This window comes from Haliaeetus leucocephalus, unplaced genomic scaffold, assembly GCF_000737465.1.
Source record: "Haliaeetus leucocephalus isolate CR32 unplaced genomic scaffold, Haliaeetus_leucocephalus-4.0 Scaffold687, whole genome shotgun sequence".
Classification (NCBI taxonomy): domain Eukaryota; kingdom Metazoa; phylum Chordata; class Aves; order Accipitriformes; family Accipitridae; genus Haliaeetus; species Haliaeetus leucocephalus.
In genome coordinates this window covers 3842127-3856632 of record NW_010973123.1, presented here as the reverse complement: position 1 = coordinate 3856632, position 14506 = coordinate 3842127, and the positions used below count along the sequence as shown (strand labels likewise).

Here is a 14506-nt window from a genome sequence, read left to right as displayed (position 1 = left end):
GCTGTGTACGCCCCATCCATCAGCGAGCAGGGATGGCAGAGGGAGCAGACCCGCCGGTTCACTCAGCTTTGCCCAGCCTGCTACGGGCACGCTGGAATTCGTGCTCAGCCAGCCCCAGATACTCTACACCCCCCCACCATGGTGTGATAAATTAGGAGGAAAACTTTCTCAGCTCAGTTTGTTCTCACAGTGCCGTCCAACAGAGCACAAGCCTGTCTAATCAGAAGCTACAGTCCTTCACCATCTGTTTAGAGCCTAATTACAAATGCAGAAAAATAATGTGCTTTACAATTGCACCAGTAAATGCTGTAAATGATTTAAATGCATGCATATGTTCCCTGCAGAATTCAGCATGCATCTGCGACTTCTTCTTCTCACATTAGGCACACAAATCAAGGGAAAAAATACCCAGATCTGACGAACAGCATGTCCCTAGGATGGTGATTTTTATCCCTTTTTTTCCCCCTGCTGGAATGGCAAACAGGGCTTTTTTGTAACAATTCATTCAACAGCGTTTTCTTCGCTTCCATTTTAAAAACTGTTTATCACCGTCGTGTAAATATAGTACAAATTACTCCATAAAACATGTAAAAGGAGAACAGCAGCCGGGCAAGCCTGCAGCTGGCTGGCGAGGTTTCAAAGCCAAGTGGTTTTTTTTTTCTCTGGGGCGCCCGCAGAGGGGCAGGATCAGCTCGGCTCATCTGCTGGGGACCGTGGCCCTCCCCGAGCCCCCGTGGAAGAAGACGACCGCCGGCATTTCGAGCCCTCGGTTCACGCGCCCCTTTTCAGGAGGACGCTCGCTGCAAAGCCGCGGAGCTTGGCAAGCTCCAACCCCGTGCACGCAAACGTGCAAGAAGGGGAAAAAGGGCCGAGAGCTAAAATACCTTGAAAATACCTTTCCTGTGGCTGCAGAGGGGAAGACGGCAGCGTTTTGGAGGAACAAGGGTCGGAGAGCATCACCTCATCTGTGGCGGGGTGACGGCTCCCCACACGCTGCCCGAGCGGCCGTGCAGAACAGGGCGCTGCCTGGGGACCCCGCTGCCCATACAAATGAAGCTGCCACAAGGCAGTAATTAAGAACAAGGTCATGCATGCTGGCCCCTGGCCGGCCACGGGGACCGCCAGAGCTCATTAAGAGCTTCGTCGAGATGCCGGGGACAGGCGCGGGTGCAGATGTGCGGGGATGCTCTGCGCTGCCGGGCGGACACCCTGCCAGGTACCACGTCCCACCACCCTAGCAGCCCCCGCTCCCGCAGTCGAGCCACCAAAGGCAGTCCCAGTTTGGCCATCTGGGCTTTTGACCTGCAGCGCATCCTGGCAAAACACTGAAAGGATGAGTCCTGCCCCAAAACACGTACAGTGGAGCAGCTGAGAGGCAGCGGAGCTTCTCTTCGGTCACCACCAAGGCGATGCTGAAGGATAAGGAGGTTGTTTCAAAGATGCTTCCACCTCCCAAAGGGTGAGAATGCTGCACCAAAGCCTCTATAATGCAAAGGCTGGTATCACAGGTGGAAAGGTGGCATTTCTACCCTGCGGGGCACTCCACCGTGTGGGGACAGGCTAGACAAGGCTTTGGAGCTCAGAGAGAAAGAGGGATAGTCACTTGCAACTAATGGGAGATGAGTATCCATAAGAAAAGTTTCCTCCCCTCCTAGAGTGAGTTTGTTTGCTTTAAAGCCCCAAAATGCTCCAGCTCTGAAGCAGGGAGGAATAACTGGCACCACTAAGCTGAGAGAGCGGACAAAAAAAGGTCAGGCATAGGCTCCGTTAGTCTCCTTTGAGCAGAAGCTGCAGCAGATGTGTCTCCTCCACTTTCCGCCCTTTCATCCAACCCCCTCCTGCTCCCCGCGCCCTCCCGTCTTGCCGGTGTTACTTTGCCAGTTCACAGCCTTCACTTCCCCTCGGCCAGTTGGATTTAACACCAAAGGCCGTTGGAGAAGCCAGCGTGGGGCAGGCACAGCATCCTGACCGTGCCAGGCTGCCAGCCCTCTGCAGAGCTGGGGACTCTCCATCCTCCGGGTTGTTTTGCCAGCGATGCTGGCCCTGAGCGCTGGGCAAACGGTGGTGGCTCTGTCACTTGGCACCATGCAGGGCTTCGTGCCCATCTTTGATTTAGTTTCGCTTCGTGGGCCCACCCTCATGAATTTTGCAAGCACCGGCATCGCTCGTTTTACGCCCACTGGTGAGATGAGGCCGAGCCCTGCAGAGAGCACGTGGTCCTTCCCCCGCCGGCCACCTCACAACCTGCTTGCTTCGGCTGAAAGATGGTGAAAACATTTACAACCCTGCTAGTCTTTCTTAAGCGGCCGAAGGGATGGCGTTAATTAAAGACAGACACAAAACCTGGCAGCGCCGGTTTGGACAGGCGAGGAAGACCCATGGACCCAGCTCAGCGCCCAACCCTGCCCATACCCGAGGTCTTCAGGTGTCCCAGGTTCAAACAAAGACCTGGGGAGCAAACTGCCTCTTGTAAAGCTCTTTGAGACCTAGGAAAAAAAAAAAAAAAAAAAGGTGTAATCTCCTGACTAAATGCCATGAAGTAGGGTTTTGACCCCCGCAGTATTTCTGCTGGCTGTCCCACCTCGATGCTTGTGTAGAGCAGAGAGCACACGTCATTCCTGAACTGGAAACTGGGGTCAAAGGCTGCATTCCTTATCAAAGATACATTACTCAAAACCATCAAGAAAGAAACTGTGGTTGCGCCTCAACTCACGCATCTGAGGTATAGGATCCTTCATTCTGCCCTGCAACCACCGTTTCCCTCGTCATTCTGCTTTTTTCTTACCTTGAGCTCTTCGATACAGCCTACACAGGGCATCAGATGCGACTTCACCCAGGCAGTATACGGCAGTAATTACTTCCCTGCCGTTATATGCAACAATCTATAAATTACCCGTCCCCTTTTGCAGGGGCATCACCCACACGCTCATGGCTCAGGCTGCCTGTCAGCATCCATCCCCGTACCGCCGCACTCCCACCAGCACTCCCTGCTTTATACCCAGACCTGATTCTTGCCCAATCTGAACCTGTATTGATTTTTCCACTCATTTCTCTAACTTTCCTTAGCTGAATACCATCAAAGACAAAGGATAAATTCCCTTTTTGCTTGCTTCCCCCTGCAGATGCAGTAAGTATGCTCTCCACACCTACCTGCGGGTCATTTGGAGATATTAAATTAGAATAACCAGGCTTTCAAAGCAATTCTTTCGGGGCTCCTTCACCCGGCTCTTGTCAGTGATTTTCTCCAAGTTTACAATCCAAGCTGGGAGAGAAGGATGACCAGAAGGAAAAACACAAGCTAAAACTGCATGCATCAGTGTGTCTCCAAGAGAAATCACTCCAGACACCAGCAGTTGCACAGTATCAAGAATTAATTTTATTAGCAACGGTACCGGATAATTAAGTTCTGTCTCAAGAGGTATTTGGTCTGGACCATGAGGGAGAGGATCAGCAGAGGTGCAAAGCAGTCAGCAGACAAGCAGAATCTCATACCTGGGACCGGAGTTGAAGAAGCTCTCAAGTGTGAAGCATTGAAGGCCACAAAGGGATGTTTCGGTTGCCAGCACGAGGTTGGCTTGGGCTTTTCAGCCACGACCGAGTACCACATCACTCCAAGCAATGCTCCAGCACCCACAGAGGCGATGGGAGCGCTTACCCCCATGAGCAGCACCCAGCCAGCATTGCTACCCTTGGGCTGCCCTTTGAGCTGAGGTGGACCTTTGCCGGGGTCAACGCTGGCCAAAGCTGCCCCTGGCCAAGAGTCAGGGGCTAAAGGGCTGCAAACCTACTGAAGCGACGGGATTAAGAGCCCGCACGTGCAAAGTCACGTGCCGTAAAGCTGCTCCTTGGTACAGCACGCCCTGTAAATTTTCCACTCATGTCTGGATTTTATGTTTAAATAAAAACCAACCGTAAAGCAAAACTGCGTGTGTACTGCCATCAAGCCCAAACTAAACACTGGAAAGGATTTATATAAAAAAACCCAACACCCACCAAGCCAACGTGTCACCCCATGGCAATAACCACCGTCGATCCTGCTGTTGTCCCAGCAAAGCCAGGGTTCCCACGGGTGGAAAGGCACCAGCCCCGCATCGTCCCTCTTGCTAACCACCACATCCAGCACAGCAGGGAGACGGACCCACAACCCAGCCCAGCAGCTTCGCCGCTACTCTGTCAAGTGGGAGATGCTGAGAGAGCATCCCACTAACAGAACACCTGCTAATAACCCAGTCTTAGAGGAAGTATTTTCCATAGATAGTAGCCCTGAGGCATCAGCTGCAATGCCAAGTTATGCCGTTACATCCTTGCTTACCAGTTCACCTCTCCTAGACCATAAATCCACCCAATTTGAGAAAATAAATGCAATTATTGAATTCGGTCCAGGTTGCATTTGCATATTTAAAGTGACTTTAAAAGCCAGTCCTCTTTGGGTGGGCTGTATTTTTGGGTGTCACAGTAGCTCACCCCTCCGAAAACATCTGGAGACCATATGCAGCCCGCCTATGTAAATTAATCAGCTTTCTGCTGTGACCATCACGTCAGAGCCTCTCCAATACCTCTCCCTGGCTTTTATAGACCTTCCTCAATGCAGACTAAAGGCACCTTAAAAACCTTAGGTTAGGACCCCTTAGCATTTCGCTTTCCTTGGGGTTCAGCTGCAGACAGGTAAGTCTGTGTCCACAACCGCGGTCACAGCAGGAGAAATGGTCTCCGGTTGGCCACGACACACAGCCCCAGCCCTAGTAGCACCGTGCTGGGAGGTGGATGAGCCCTTGATTCAATCTTATCTGGAAAAATTAAAGCAAGCAGAAGTTCAAGTGGAGAGCTTTCCCTTATATATGCTTTTTTGTGGCACGAAATGTATGAAATCCCCCCCAAAACAGTGCCCTGCTCTCTTGTGCGGCTACTCTCTGCTCCCGGAGCTTGCTTGAAGGTGCTCCAGGGCTCAAATTCCCTTTAGCTTAACACCACCATCACAGCCTGATGAAGGGGGATCCCCTCGACCACCAAACCACTGCAGGGCTAAACTCGTAACAATGAGGCAGCGAAACCCAAGGTGCCGTCAAAAGCCCTGGGTTCAGTTTAAAACCGGTGTGGTGGCACCAGCAAGCCACCCTCGCCCACTGGCACTGGGATGAGGGACAAGTTTCCCTGTGCCCCCCCGGTGCTTCCCTGAGCTCCTTGGGGAGCACAAGGCTTTTTTTGGTCCATTTGCTTTGGTTGAGCCGGGGAGTGACAAACGTCCAACAGGACCTCCCAAGCACAGGGGACACCCCTTCCCAGAAGGAGGGCTCTCCCCCTGGATGCAACGCCCCCCCCTCAAGACAGGCAGCCTGCCCCAAAACCGTGGCATGCCAGGCTTTTTGGGGAACAAAAAACAAAACCTAAATACCCAACAGCAGCACCGCAAACCGAGGGCATCCCCCCTGGCTGCTCCTCTACATGAGGTGGACAATGAGAACGGAGCAGGCGGACCCCACGGCCAGCCCCAGCATGAGGTAAAACGTCATCACCACCCCGGCCGCCTCGGCCAGCTCTTTCGGCACGATCTTGGGGCCGTAGATGATGACCAGCGTCCCCAGGTAGCCGTTGCTCAGCCCCAGCAGCACGGTGAAGACCACCGGGTAGACATCTCGGTTGAAGAGCACCGTCTGGATGTGAGCCCGGGGTTGGTAGTTGCTGAGGATGAAGAGAGGGAGGAAGACGGTCCTGAGGAGGACGAGGACGGGCAGCAGCTTGCTCTTGGGGCCAGGCACCTGGATCCAGGCGGTGATCTGCCTCCCGCACCAGTCGGCGAGGTTGTACAGGAGGAAACTGGTAAGTGGCGCAAAGTACTTAGTGCTCCACAGGCTTCCTGAGGACTTGCTGACCGACTCGATGTTGGAAGAGAGAGAAGGGAAGATGATGATGGAGATGAAGAAGACGTAGAAGAGGCAGAAGCCGAGGAGGGCGGTCTTCTCCAGGATGGGGCGGAGCGGGGGGATGCCAGTGCTTTTTGCAAGGAAGGGGGTATTTGCGGTGCCTCCTGGCTCTGCCTCGTCCTCCACCGAGCTGTTGGGTGGCACGGTGGCCAGAGACGGGCTCTCCTTCTGGCTGCTCATGTAATACCTGGAAAAGAAGAAGGAGGGAGATTATTAGCCAAGCGTGGCAGGGAGGGGGGGAACCACAAACTCAGATTTGGAGAGAGAGCAGGAAAGAAGCTGGTGACGCACGGACGTCCGCTGGACCCACCAAAGGCAGTGGCAGAGACCCCGTCACGCCTCCAGCTCCCGCCTCGAATGCAGAGGTGACCCTCAGGGACCCACCACCCCCTCTTCCCCACGGCAGGGATTCCTTTACACCCTCGGTGGTTCACAGCGGGGGGACCTACTGCACGCAGGCGTTTGGGGGGCCAGGTGGTTTCAGGTGTTGCGAGCACCAAGACCAACGGGTCATGCACATCAGTGCGTGATGTTGCAGATACGGACGCCCTACAGGGACCCACCTGCTTCCAGATTACAGCTTTCCGCTGACTTCACGCATTTTGGAAGCCCCAGCGTCAGCACCCCTCTCCCCCCCCGGGGAGGCTTGCCAGAAACTCAGCACACGCTGGGGCGGGCGCCCAGTTTCAGTCTGTGGTTTCGGTCAAATGGGGAAGTGCGGCACAGCGCCGGAGACGGAGCGCGCGGGGTGCCGGCTGGGATGCCGGGGGGTGCCGGGGCAGGGACCGGCACAGCAAACATCCCACGGGTCCCCCCCCCAGCAACCCCGCTCGGCATCGACAGCGGCAAATCCTCCCAACCCGTGGTTGTGGGATGCCCACGGCAGGCTGGTGCACACACCTGGAGTATTCCAGCCTGGGAAGGAGGAGGTACACCATGACGCAGATGACGATGAAGATGTCGGCGGTGAGGAAGTAGGCCAGGGCGCTGTCCGTAACGTCGGCCGCTGCCGCCAGGTCTATCAAGGAGGCGACGGCGCTGATCGTGCCGCCCATGGCCTGACCTGTGCGGGGGACCAGAAAACCAGAGCTCAGCGCCTGGGGCCGAGCCAGCCTGACCGAGATGGGCGCAGCTGAGGGACTTCGAGGTGGCAGAGAGCAACCCAGAGCACCTCCAGCGAAGAGGACTTTGATGCGGAGGGGGAACCCAGAAACAGCAGCATCCTCTTACTAATACCTCCTGGCGTGCACAAACCCCCCCGGGAGGAAGAAGCTCACCCCCCTGCCCCACACGCTGATCCCCAAACCTGGCTCAGGGTACAGCTTCACACACCACCTCATCTCCATTTCCATGCCTCGCTGCAACACAGCTATTTGTGGAGCTGCATCGCAGCCCAGGTCCCATCCTGCATCCCGTTCCAACACAGCCACGGCACTGCACAAGGGTCAGGATGGGACCCAGCCCGCTGGGCTTGCACGTGCCGAGTCCTGCGGAGAAGGTCCAAAGCCTGCCCAAAGCCTAAACCTGGCTTTCCATGGGCACACATATAACCACCTCTCTTCTGCACTCCCCCAGAGAGGAATTCAAGCCACCAGCAAGAGTTATGCCATCTCACGGATGCGGTGATTTCCCCCACTGGGCTAAACTCATTAAAACACTCCTGTCTCGGCCCCGGGAAAAACTTCTCCGTCTTGATTTTTTCCCCTTCCCCTCTCGGTTTGTCAGCCATTCCACAGCACATTTATAATGTTATCAACCCTCCAGGGAGCTCATCACTCACGGCTCCCAACGTGCCCCTCATCACTCATAGAAACGCATGAAAACGCTGAACAGAAAGGAGGAGACAACGCAAAGCTGAAGATTCCTCCAGCTGCAAAGAGAGGAGCTGAGGGACATGTCTCTTCCCCCCTTCTCCCTGCACAGAACAACCAACCAGCTCAAGCTGTCATGCTGGCCGGAGCTGCTCCGCAGCATGTTCACCCCCCGGACAGGGACAGCGAAGGACCGCCGCTCTCCTCGCTTCTGCTGAGCCCTCAGCACTTTGGTTTATGGGTATTTACAGAAAAAAAAGCACCGGCTCATGTGACCGAGCATGATTCTCCTTCAGCAACTTCCCTTTATCTTTAAGGCAAAGTTAAGTTTCTAAAATAAACCCCGTGTGACAAAACACCAGATGCAGGAGGGAAAGAGAACCAACCACGCGACCACAGAAGACCCAAGAGCACGATCCCACCGGGACGGTGCCGCTGGAGGGCACCAACCTGAGATCAGCGCCTGCAAGTTCTTCATGGGGAAGCAGCTGCTCAGGCCAAAGATGCTGCTGGTGAAGACGGTCGAGGCGCTGCTGACGACGACCACGCAGCCGATGGTGAGGGCAAAGAAGCCGGTGGTCCAGGCGGAGGTGTCGACCTTCACCAGCACCGTGATCACCAGAAAGACGGCCAGCATGACGAAGAGGGAGGACAGGATCCGGACGCTGGCAGGCACCCTGGGGACGAGGGGAAGGAGAGAGTCCTGCGTTTAAAACCATAACGTGAAGGCACGATGCAGAGGACACCAACTCCTCTGCTGTGAGAAGGGTCAAAGAAAATGAAGGTGGAGGGAGATGAGGAATAAAAAGTAATGATTTTTCTCAGAAGCCTTTAGATGTTAACTCTGCAATTTTCACTTTTGCCATCAGTAGGACTAAGTTTGTAAGCCCAGCTGAGCTGTAAATACCCATTTCTCCCAGAAATCAGGAGCTATCCCCATCATTGGAGCAACATACAGCAGCAGTGATAAAGCCTGCCTGGGAAACACAGCAGGCTGGGCGAAAGCAATCAGGTCATGTCACTACAAGATAATTAGCTGTTTGAGCACGGACGTTGCTCATTACCCAGCCAGGAGACTGGATGGGCTGGCCTGGGGGCAGGATGGAAGGAACGAGGGAGAAAGGCAGGGAGCCGGGATCTAGAAATTAAGCACACAAACACATTCTCCTTCGCCCGCAAAAGTGCAGGAGTTTGACACGGGATAAGGAACAGTACAAATGAGGGGAGGCAGTTATTTTATATGTAAATCAAGTTTGCAACAAGGTACAGATGGTCCATTTCTTAACCCAGTTCAGTGGCTGGCAGGACTAGAGCCAGGCCTTACTCCTGCCTGGATAAGCCCAGCTCTCATCAGCCGGTCCCCTGGTAACAACGATGGCATCTTTAAGAGGAAAGACCCTTTGCCAAGCAATTAACCAAGGAATTGATCAGGAATTTATTTACAGTGGTGCAACTCAAGCCAACCCCAGGCATGGGTGCTGCTGGCAGGGAGCAGGGTGCTTCACCCCGCTTCATCGCAGCCGGCTGCGGTTTAGGCAGGGGCAGGCGCGGGGATTTTGGCCGCACAGGGAGGCTGTGCTCACGATGCCCCGTGGCTTCCCCCAAAGAGAAGGGAAGGCTGAGCCAGAGAAAGGCAGGAGTGATGCAGACAAAGCCAGGGAGAGCCGTGGCCAGCGGACCCGGGAATGGAGCAGCGCTTACTTGTTGACGAGCAAGAAGTTTCCGATGAGGCACAGCACCGAGGGCACAGTCGAAGCAATGGAGATGTAACTCTCAAAAAAGTCCTGCCAGGAAAGAGAAGAAAAAAAAAAAAAAAAGAAGAAAAAAATGTTAGTGGGGGAACAACACATGAATTTCAGGTCCTAAATACAGCACGATACAGCACGGATGGCGAGTTATGATGTAGGTGTCCACCTCGTTGCATTGTAGCACGTGTTGCAAAGCTGCTCAGGACAACAGGCAGCGGGAAGGGGTCCCGGGGCTTTTTTGTCCTGCAGCAGCCCTGGGATATTCAGGAAATTAGAGACATAACAAATTCAGAAGCAAATATGGTGAAGGAAATACCTGCCTTACCGCTGCACTGGCCCCACAGGGCAGCACCCGAAGTAAGGAGGTCTGGATTTCTCCTGCTGGCTCTGGCATCCTGGACAAACCCCCTGACCATTTTATCCTACTCGAGCTCCGTGAGGGCTGGTTTTTATAAATCAGGACACAAAAGCATTAATATTATTAGCTAACTGCCTTGCAAGCCTGCGATAGCTAGCAAACCTGCGCATCCCTCTCCATGCGGAACGACCGGGACACCGTGCCTGAGAACGTGCTTGAGCAAAAGCAGCCCAAGTGGGGACACAGGGACATTATCTTTCCTCCCGGTCTCCCTCTCCGCGTGCATGTAACTCACTGAGAAACTATATTGAGACTCAATACACATTTACTCCAGGGACTCGTATATCATCCGAGCAAGTCGGCTGCAGCATCAGTCAATATTGACCAGCCCACCTCGCACAGAGGCCAGGCTGGGCACGTGGAAAGCAATAACCACAGCAGAGAGAGAGAGAGATTTCTTTGCCAAGACTGCAGCCAAACGCTTCGTTTTCAATTCATTTTATGTATTATGCTGTTAAAGCATGTCTGCTCCATCTTCTCCCCTCGAGGTGCTTAATCCCTTGTTTTTCCTGCGGGAATCTCAGCCAGCAGGTAGGACGATGCTCGCAAAGAAGATGACCTACATATCCATCCCCATCGCAATGGGCTTTCATTTTCTGCAGTTAGCTAGCTACAGAGACGGGGCCACATTGCGTCCGAGCGTGAGAAGGCACTTGGCACATTTTCTCTGCACATTACTTTTTTCTTTTTTTTTTTTTGCAGCTTTGCATTATAGTCTTTTAATCAGTTTACAAGCATGTTCATTTATCCTTCCCTATCAGGAGCTTTACTGTAAGCAACAGCAAATCTAATAATCGCTCCTAGAGGGTCCATACAGACGGAGACATGAATGCCTGCACTTACGGCATCGGCTCGGCGAAGCAGGAGGCTCAAAGCTCTACGGCCATATGATGAATTATAGGAGAAAAGACAAAGCAAAATGCAAAGTTGGCTGCTAAAACTAAGACTTACTTACCAACCTACTTAAAACAACCCCCCAAACCAGCCTGGGGATATTTAATATACTTCCAAGTTAATTTTCTTTTGGGGAGGAAAAAAGACTTTATAATGCTTTCCACCAAGCAGGAGTGTCCTTGAAGTAATCCAGCAGAGATGCTGCGTTTTGAGCACCCTGGGGAAATGTTCATTCATTCCCAGCAACCGTGCTCACACCAGCGGTGGGAAGAGAATTGGGGAAGCATTTAAGAAACTGAGGAACCTGCACTGCACTGGGAAATTTTACCTTGCCTTACCCACGGCCAAACCCTGCTGGTAAAGAAAAGCCAAGTAGAAGGGTTTCAATTGCTGTCATCTCTGTGAAAAAGGAAAGCCCTCACGCCACATTTTTAATGCGGCAGCAGAATGGCGGGTGGCAAATTTAATCCATACCCAGATCAAGGGAAAACATCAGGCTCCATACTCATCCCACTTCTTTGCTCCTGCTCGTTAGGTGTTAATCCAGCTCAGACGGTAACTCTTCTCCCTGCGTGGGTATTCCCACCCACCACAGACATGCTTTCAGAGCAAACTGTTGGCTATACAAGATATACCTAGTTCTTCTCCCTTTCTGCTGAGCCCTCCCTGACCGGCCGGCTTATCTCCTCCAGGCATCCCTTGCTCGCAAGGGCCAAGCTCCCTATCGCCGACATGGTTTTCGAGGAGAGACGCAAACACTGAAAGACTGGCACGCCTTTCCTGGCTAACGACAAATAATAATCCCCAAAGCAAACCCGACCTCTTCCTCCACACGCAAAGCCGCCTTCCTCCCACCTCCTCCACCTCCTGCGGGGAAGGTGTCATCCTCAGGCACACAAAGGAGGTGTTTGACCCTATATTAACTACAGCATCTTCAAACACGCTGCCACGATGCACGCCGTGCACTCGGTACCTTAAAAAAACCAAACCCAAAACCCAAACAAGAACAAAGCATCGCGGTGGCAAATGAGTCACCGGCATGGCCAAGACGTCTTTTGCAAAGTAGTTTTTCTTCTGCTCCAGCCTGGACTCAGCAGCTGGGCTCCTGCCGGGCTGGAAAAGCAATCCAGGCCCACGGTGGTGGCTGAAGGTACCGGAGCGTTACCTGGAGCACAGAGCATGAAATTAGCAGCCCTGAGCAGGCTGGAGCCAAGAGCAGGCTGCCAGTCACAGGTGCATCTTTCCAGAGTCGAGCTCTGTTTGCAGGCAAGCCCTCCTGCCGCAGCACCGTGGCTCACCATCTCAGCGCAGAAACGGGGCCGACTGGTTTATTTTTTGATCAGACTCGACTACCACAGAAAAGCCAGGTTGCTTTTCACAGGAGGAGGTCAAAAGCATTGCGCCACGGCCATACAGAAAGAGGAGAAACATCTTTTTGACAAGGTAATGGCTGATCCGACCAGGAATACAGCTGTGCAAGAGTTTTTAGGAAGAAGACACCTAGTGATACTTAGTCTACTTGAGAACAGCTTTTTCAAGAATTGCCTCGGCTAAGTGTGATGTAGAAGCGAGGAGGAGTGGGTGGGATGCAGGGAATGTGGGAGGACATCACACCCTTCGCCCCCTCTCTGAGCATCCTTGCTAGCACAGGGGCAGCCTATTTGCGATTTTCGGGCACGACGGGGACTTGGTCTCCACCAGTTTAATCCACCCAGTATCTCAATTTATTCCAGCACACCGGTACGTCAGCATCCTGGTACAAGCACCGTCAGTGACACTCTGCTTCCTCCCCATCAAAAATACAGCCAGCTTAACAACTATTAAAATTAAAACAGCTGTGGATGCGGTACTGGTGTAAGAAGTCATAGAGAAAATGTGGGCATCACACCTGACTCTGTGTTTATATAAAAATAAAATGTGCCCAAACCACTTGAACAAGCTCAGCAATGGGAGGAGGACAGCACACAGCCTCATCACACCAACACTTTTTCCAGCCACAAAGAAACAACATTGCTTTGTCAGTGGGGCACAGGGAAATAATCTTGCCGTGGCAGGAGGAGCAAGAGAAGGCGGCTTTTTTAGCGAAAAAAAGAGAGGCCATCAAGCCTGCCGCCCCAAGGCTGGCTCATCAATCGCCCCGTGACAAGCTCCTTGTCCCATATGCCAAAAGCCAGATGTTCATCGCTGCAAGGAGATACTCCAGTCACAACTGCCAGATCTTGAAGGAAAAGCAGTAAAGCATCCGGGGGGGGCTCGAGACTCTCACAAGCCACAAGCTCCAGGGCTGGTGCTCCCGCAAAACCCTGCTGCCACCTCCGAATGACGTGCTGCACCAGCCAGTGCAAGGGAGAAAATGCCTAAAACTTGTTCGATGCCTCACCATGGGGCAAGAAGCTCAGAGCAATTTATCTCCCAGCCCACTCGGATCGTTGCAGCCCGAGTCTGGCTGGAAAAGCACAGAGCCCTGCAGCGCTCAGGGGCTTACCAAGCATGAAGGACAAAAAAAACCACAAAGATTTTTATCGTCCTGTGAAAGGCAGCCTTGCTTATGGGGCAGATTAAGCCAAATTTTTTAAACGCAGCTTAAACCTCAGCACTTCAAATCCAGGTAAAAGACAGACCACAATGTACTACACCTTTTAGTTTTAAGCAACTTTCTTGCAACTGTTTGTGCTCCCCAAAGAAACCTCTACCCCTGGTTTGCAGCAAGCAAAACCCCAGAGGACATTCACTCACCTTCTGGGGAAGTGGAAGGGAAAAAGAGCAAGTTAGGAAGGAACCCAGCTGTTTTTTCTGCCTCAAAAGCAGCACACTCACCCGCAGATCCGATGTTGCTGCCTGTCCCGCCGGGCCTGCCTGATCCGAGCAGTTTTGCAGCTTGTACATCCAGTAGTGCTTTGCCGTGATGAAAAAATTCCAGGGCAGCAGGGACCCGATGCCCAGGAGGAAAAAAATAATGTAGGTGCCATGTAAGCGGTCACTTGGCTTTTGCCGGCTGTACCTGCTCACCGTGGACTCCTCGATCAGAGGTTCCTCATCTGGGGGAAAGCTGCCGGCTGGCGGGTGCATAGCGCTGGCACGCTGCAAAAAACAACCACCGAAAACGATATTATCACATGAGGGTTGCAAACTGTTGCATGCAAGCTGCTGGGTGCAGCCCCCTCCTCTTTTGGCCTGTGATTGCCCAGCAAATGCTGGATGAGTGAGCTGAACCGGCTCAGCACGGAGACGGCTGGATCCTTGAAAGGTGTGGGAAAGGGGACCAAGGCATGGCAGGGACAGGCTCTGCTACAGCAGCACCCATGTTTCCATCGGTAATTAATAATTAACCCGTCCCCTTGGCCTTGCAAAAGCAGGAAACCTCTGCTCACACCAGGCTCCAGGAAATATGAACAGCTCATAAACTAACAACGCCATCGGGCTTCGCAGAGCAACCTGCAAACTAGCGTTAACACCAGCAGGCTTACTAAAACGACTTGTAAACTAATGCAACACCACCAGGCTTTGCAAACAGGCCCGTAAACTAATGTAACATCACCGAGGCTTTGTAAAATGACTCATAAACCAGCACGACGTCATCGGGCTTTGGAAAACGACTTGTAAACTACCGCAGCACCGGCAGCCTTTGCAAAGCGGCTCGTCAAACTCTCGCCCAGCCGCCCCGGAGGCAGGGCCGAGCCGAGCTGCCGGGGGAGGGAGGAAGAGAGAAATCCG

General features: G+C 53.1%; 1 protein-coding gene across 1 annotated transcript; it reads right to left on the bottom strand.

The window, feature by feature from the left end:
• Positions 1–3507: 3507 nt before the first annotated feature.
• Positions 3508–13867, bottom strand: SLC29A3 (solute carrier family 29 (equilibrative nucleoside transporter), member 3). The gene is made up of 5 exons (XM_010579935.1): positions 13610–13867; positions 9434–9516; positions 8183–8409; positions 6822–6984; positions 3508–6108 (listed from the first exon to the last, which is right to left on the bottom strand). The coding sequence occupies exons 1-5, from the start codon at positions 13859–13861 to the stop codon at positions 5439–5441; spliced, it is 1395 nt and encodes a 464-aa protein (XP_010578237.1). The 5' UTR covers positions 13862–13867; the 3' UTR covers positions 3508–5438.
• Between the last annotated feature and the right edge of the window lie 639 nt (positions 13868–14506).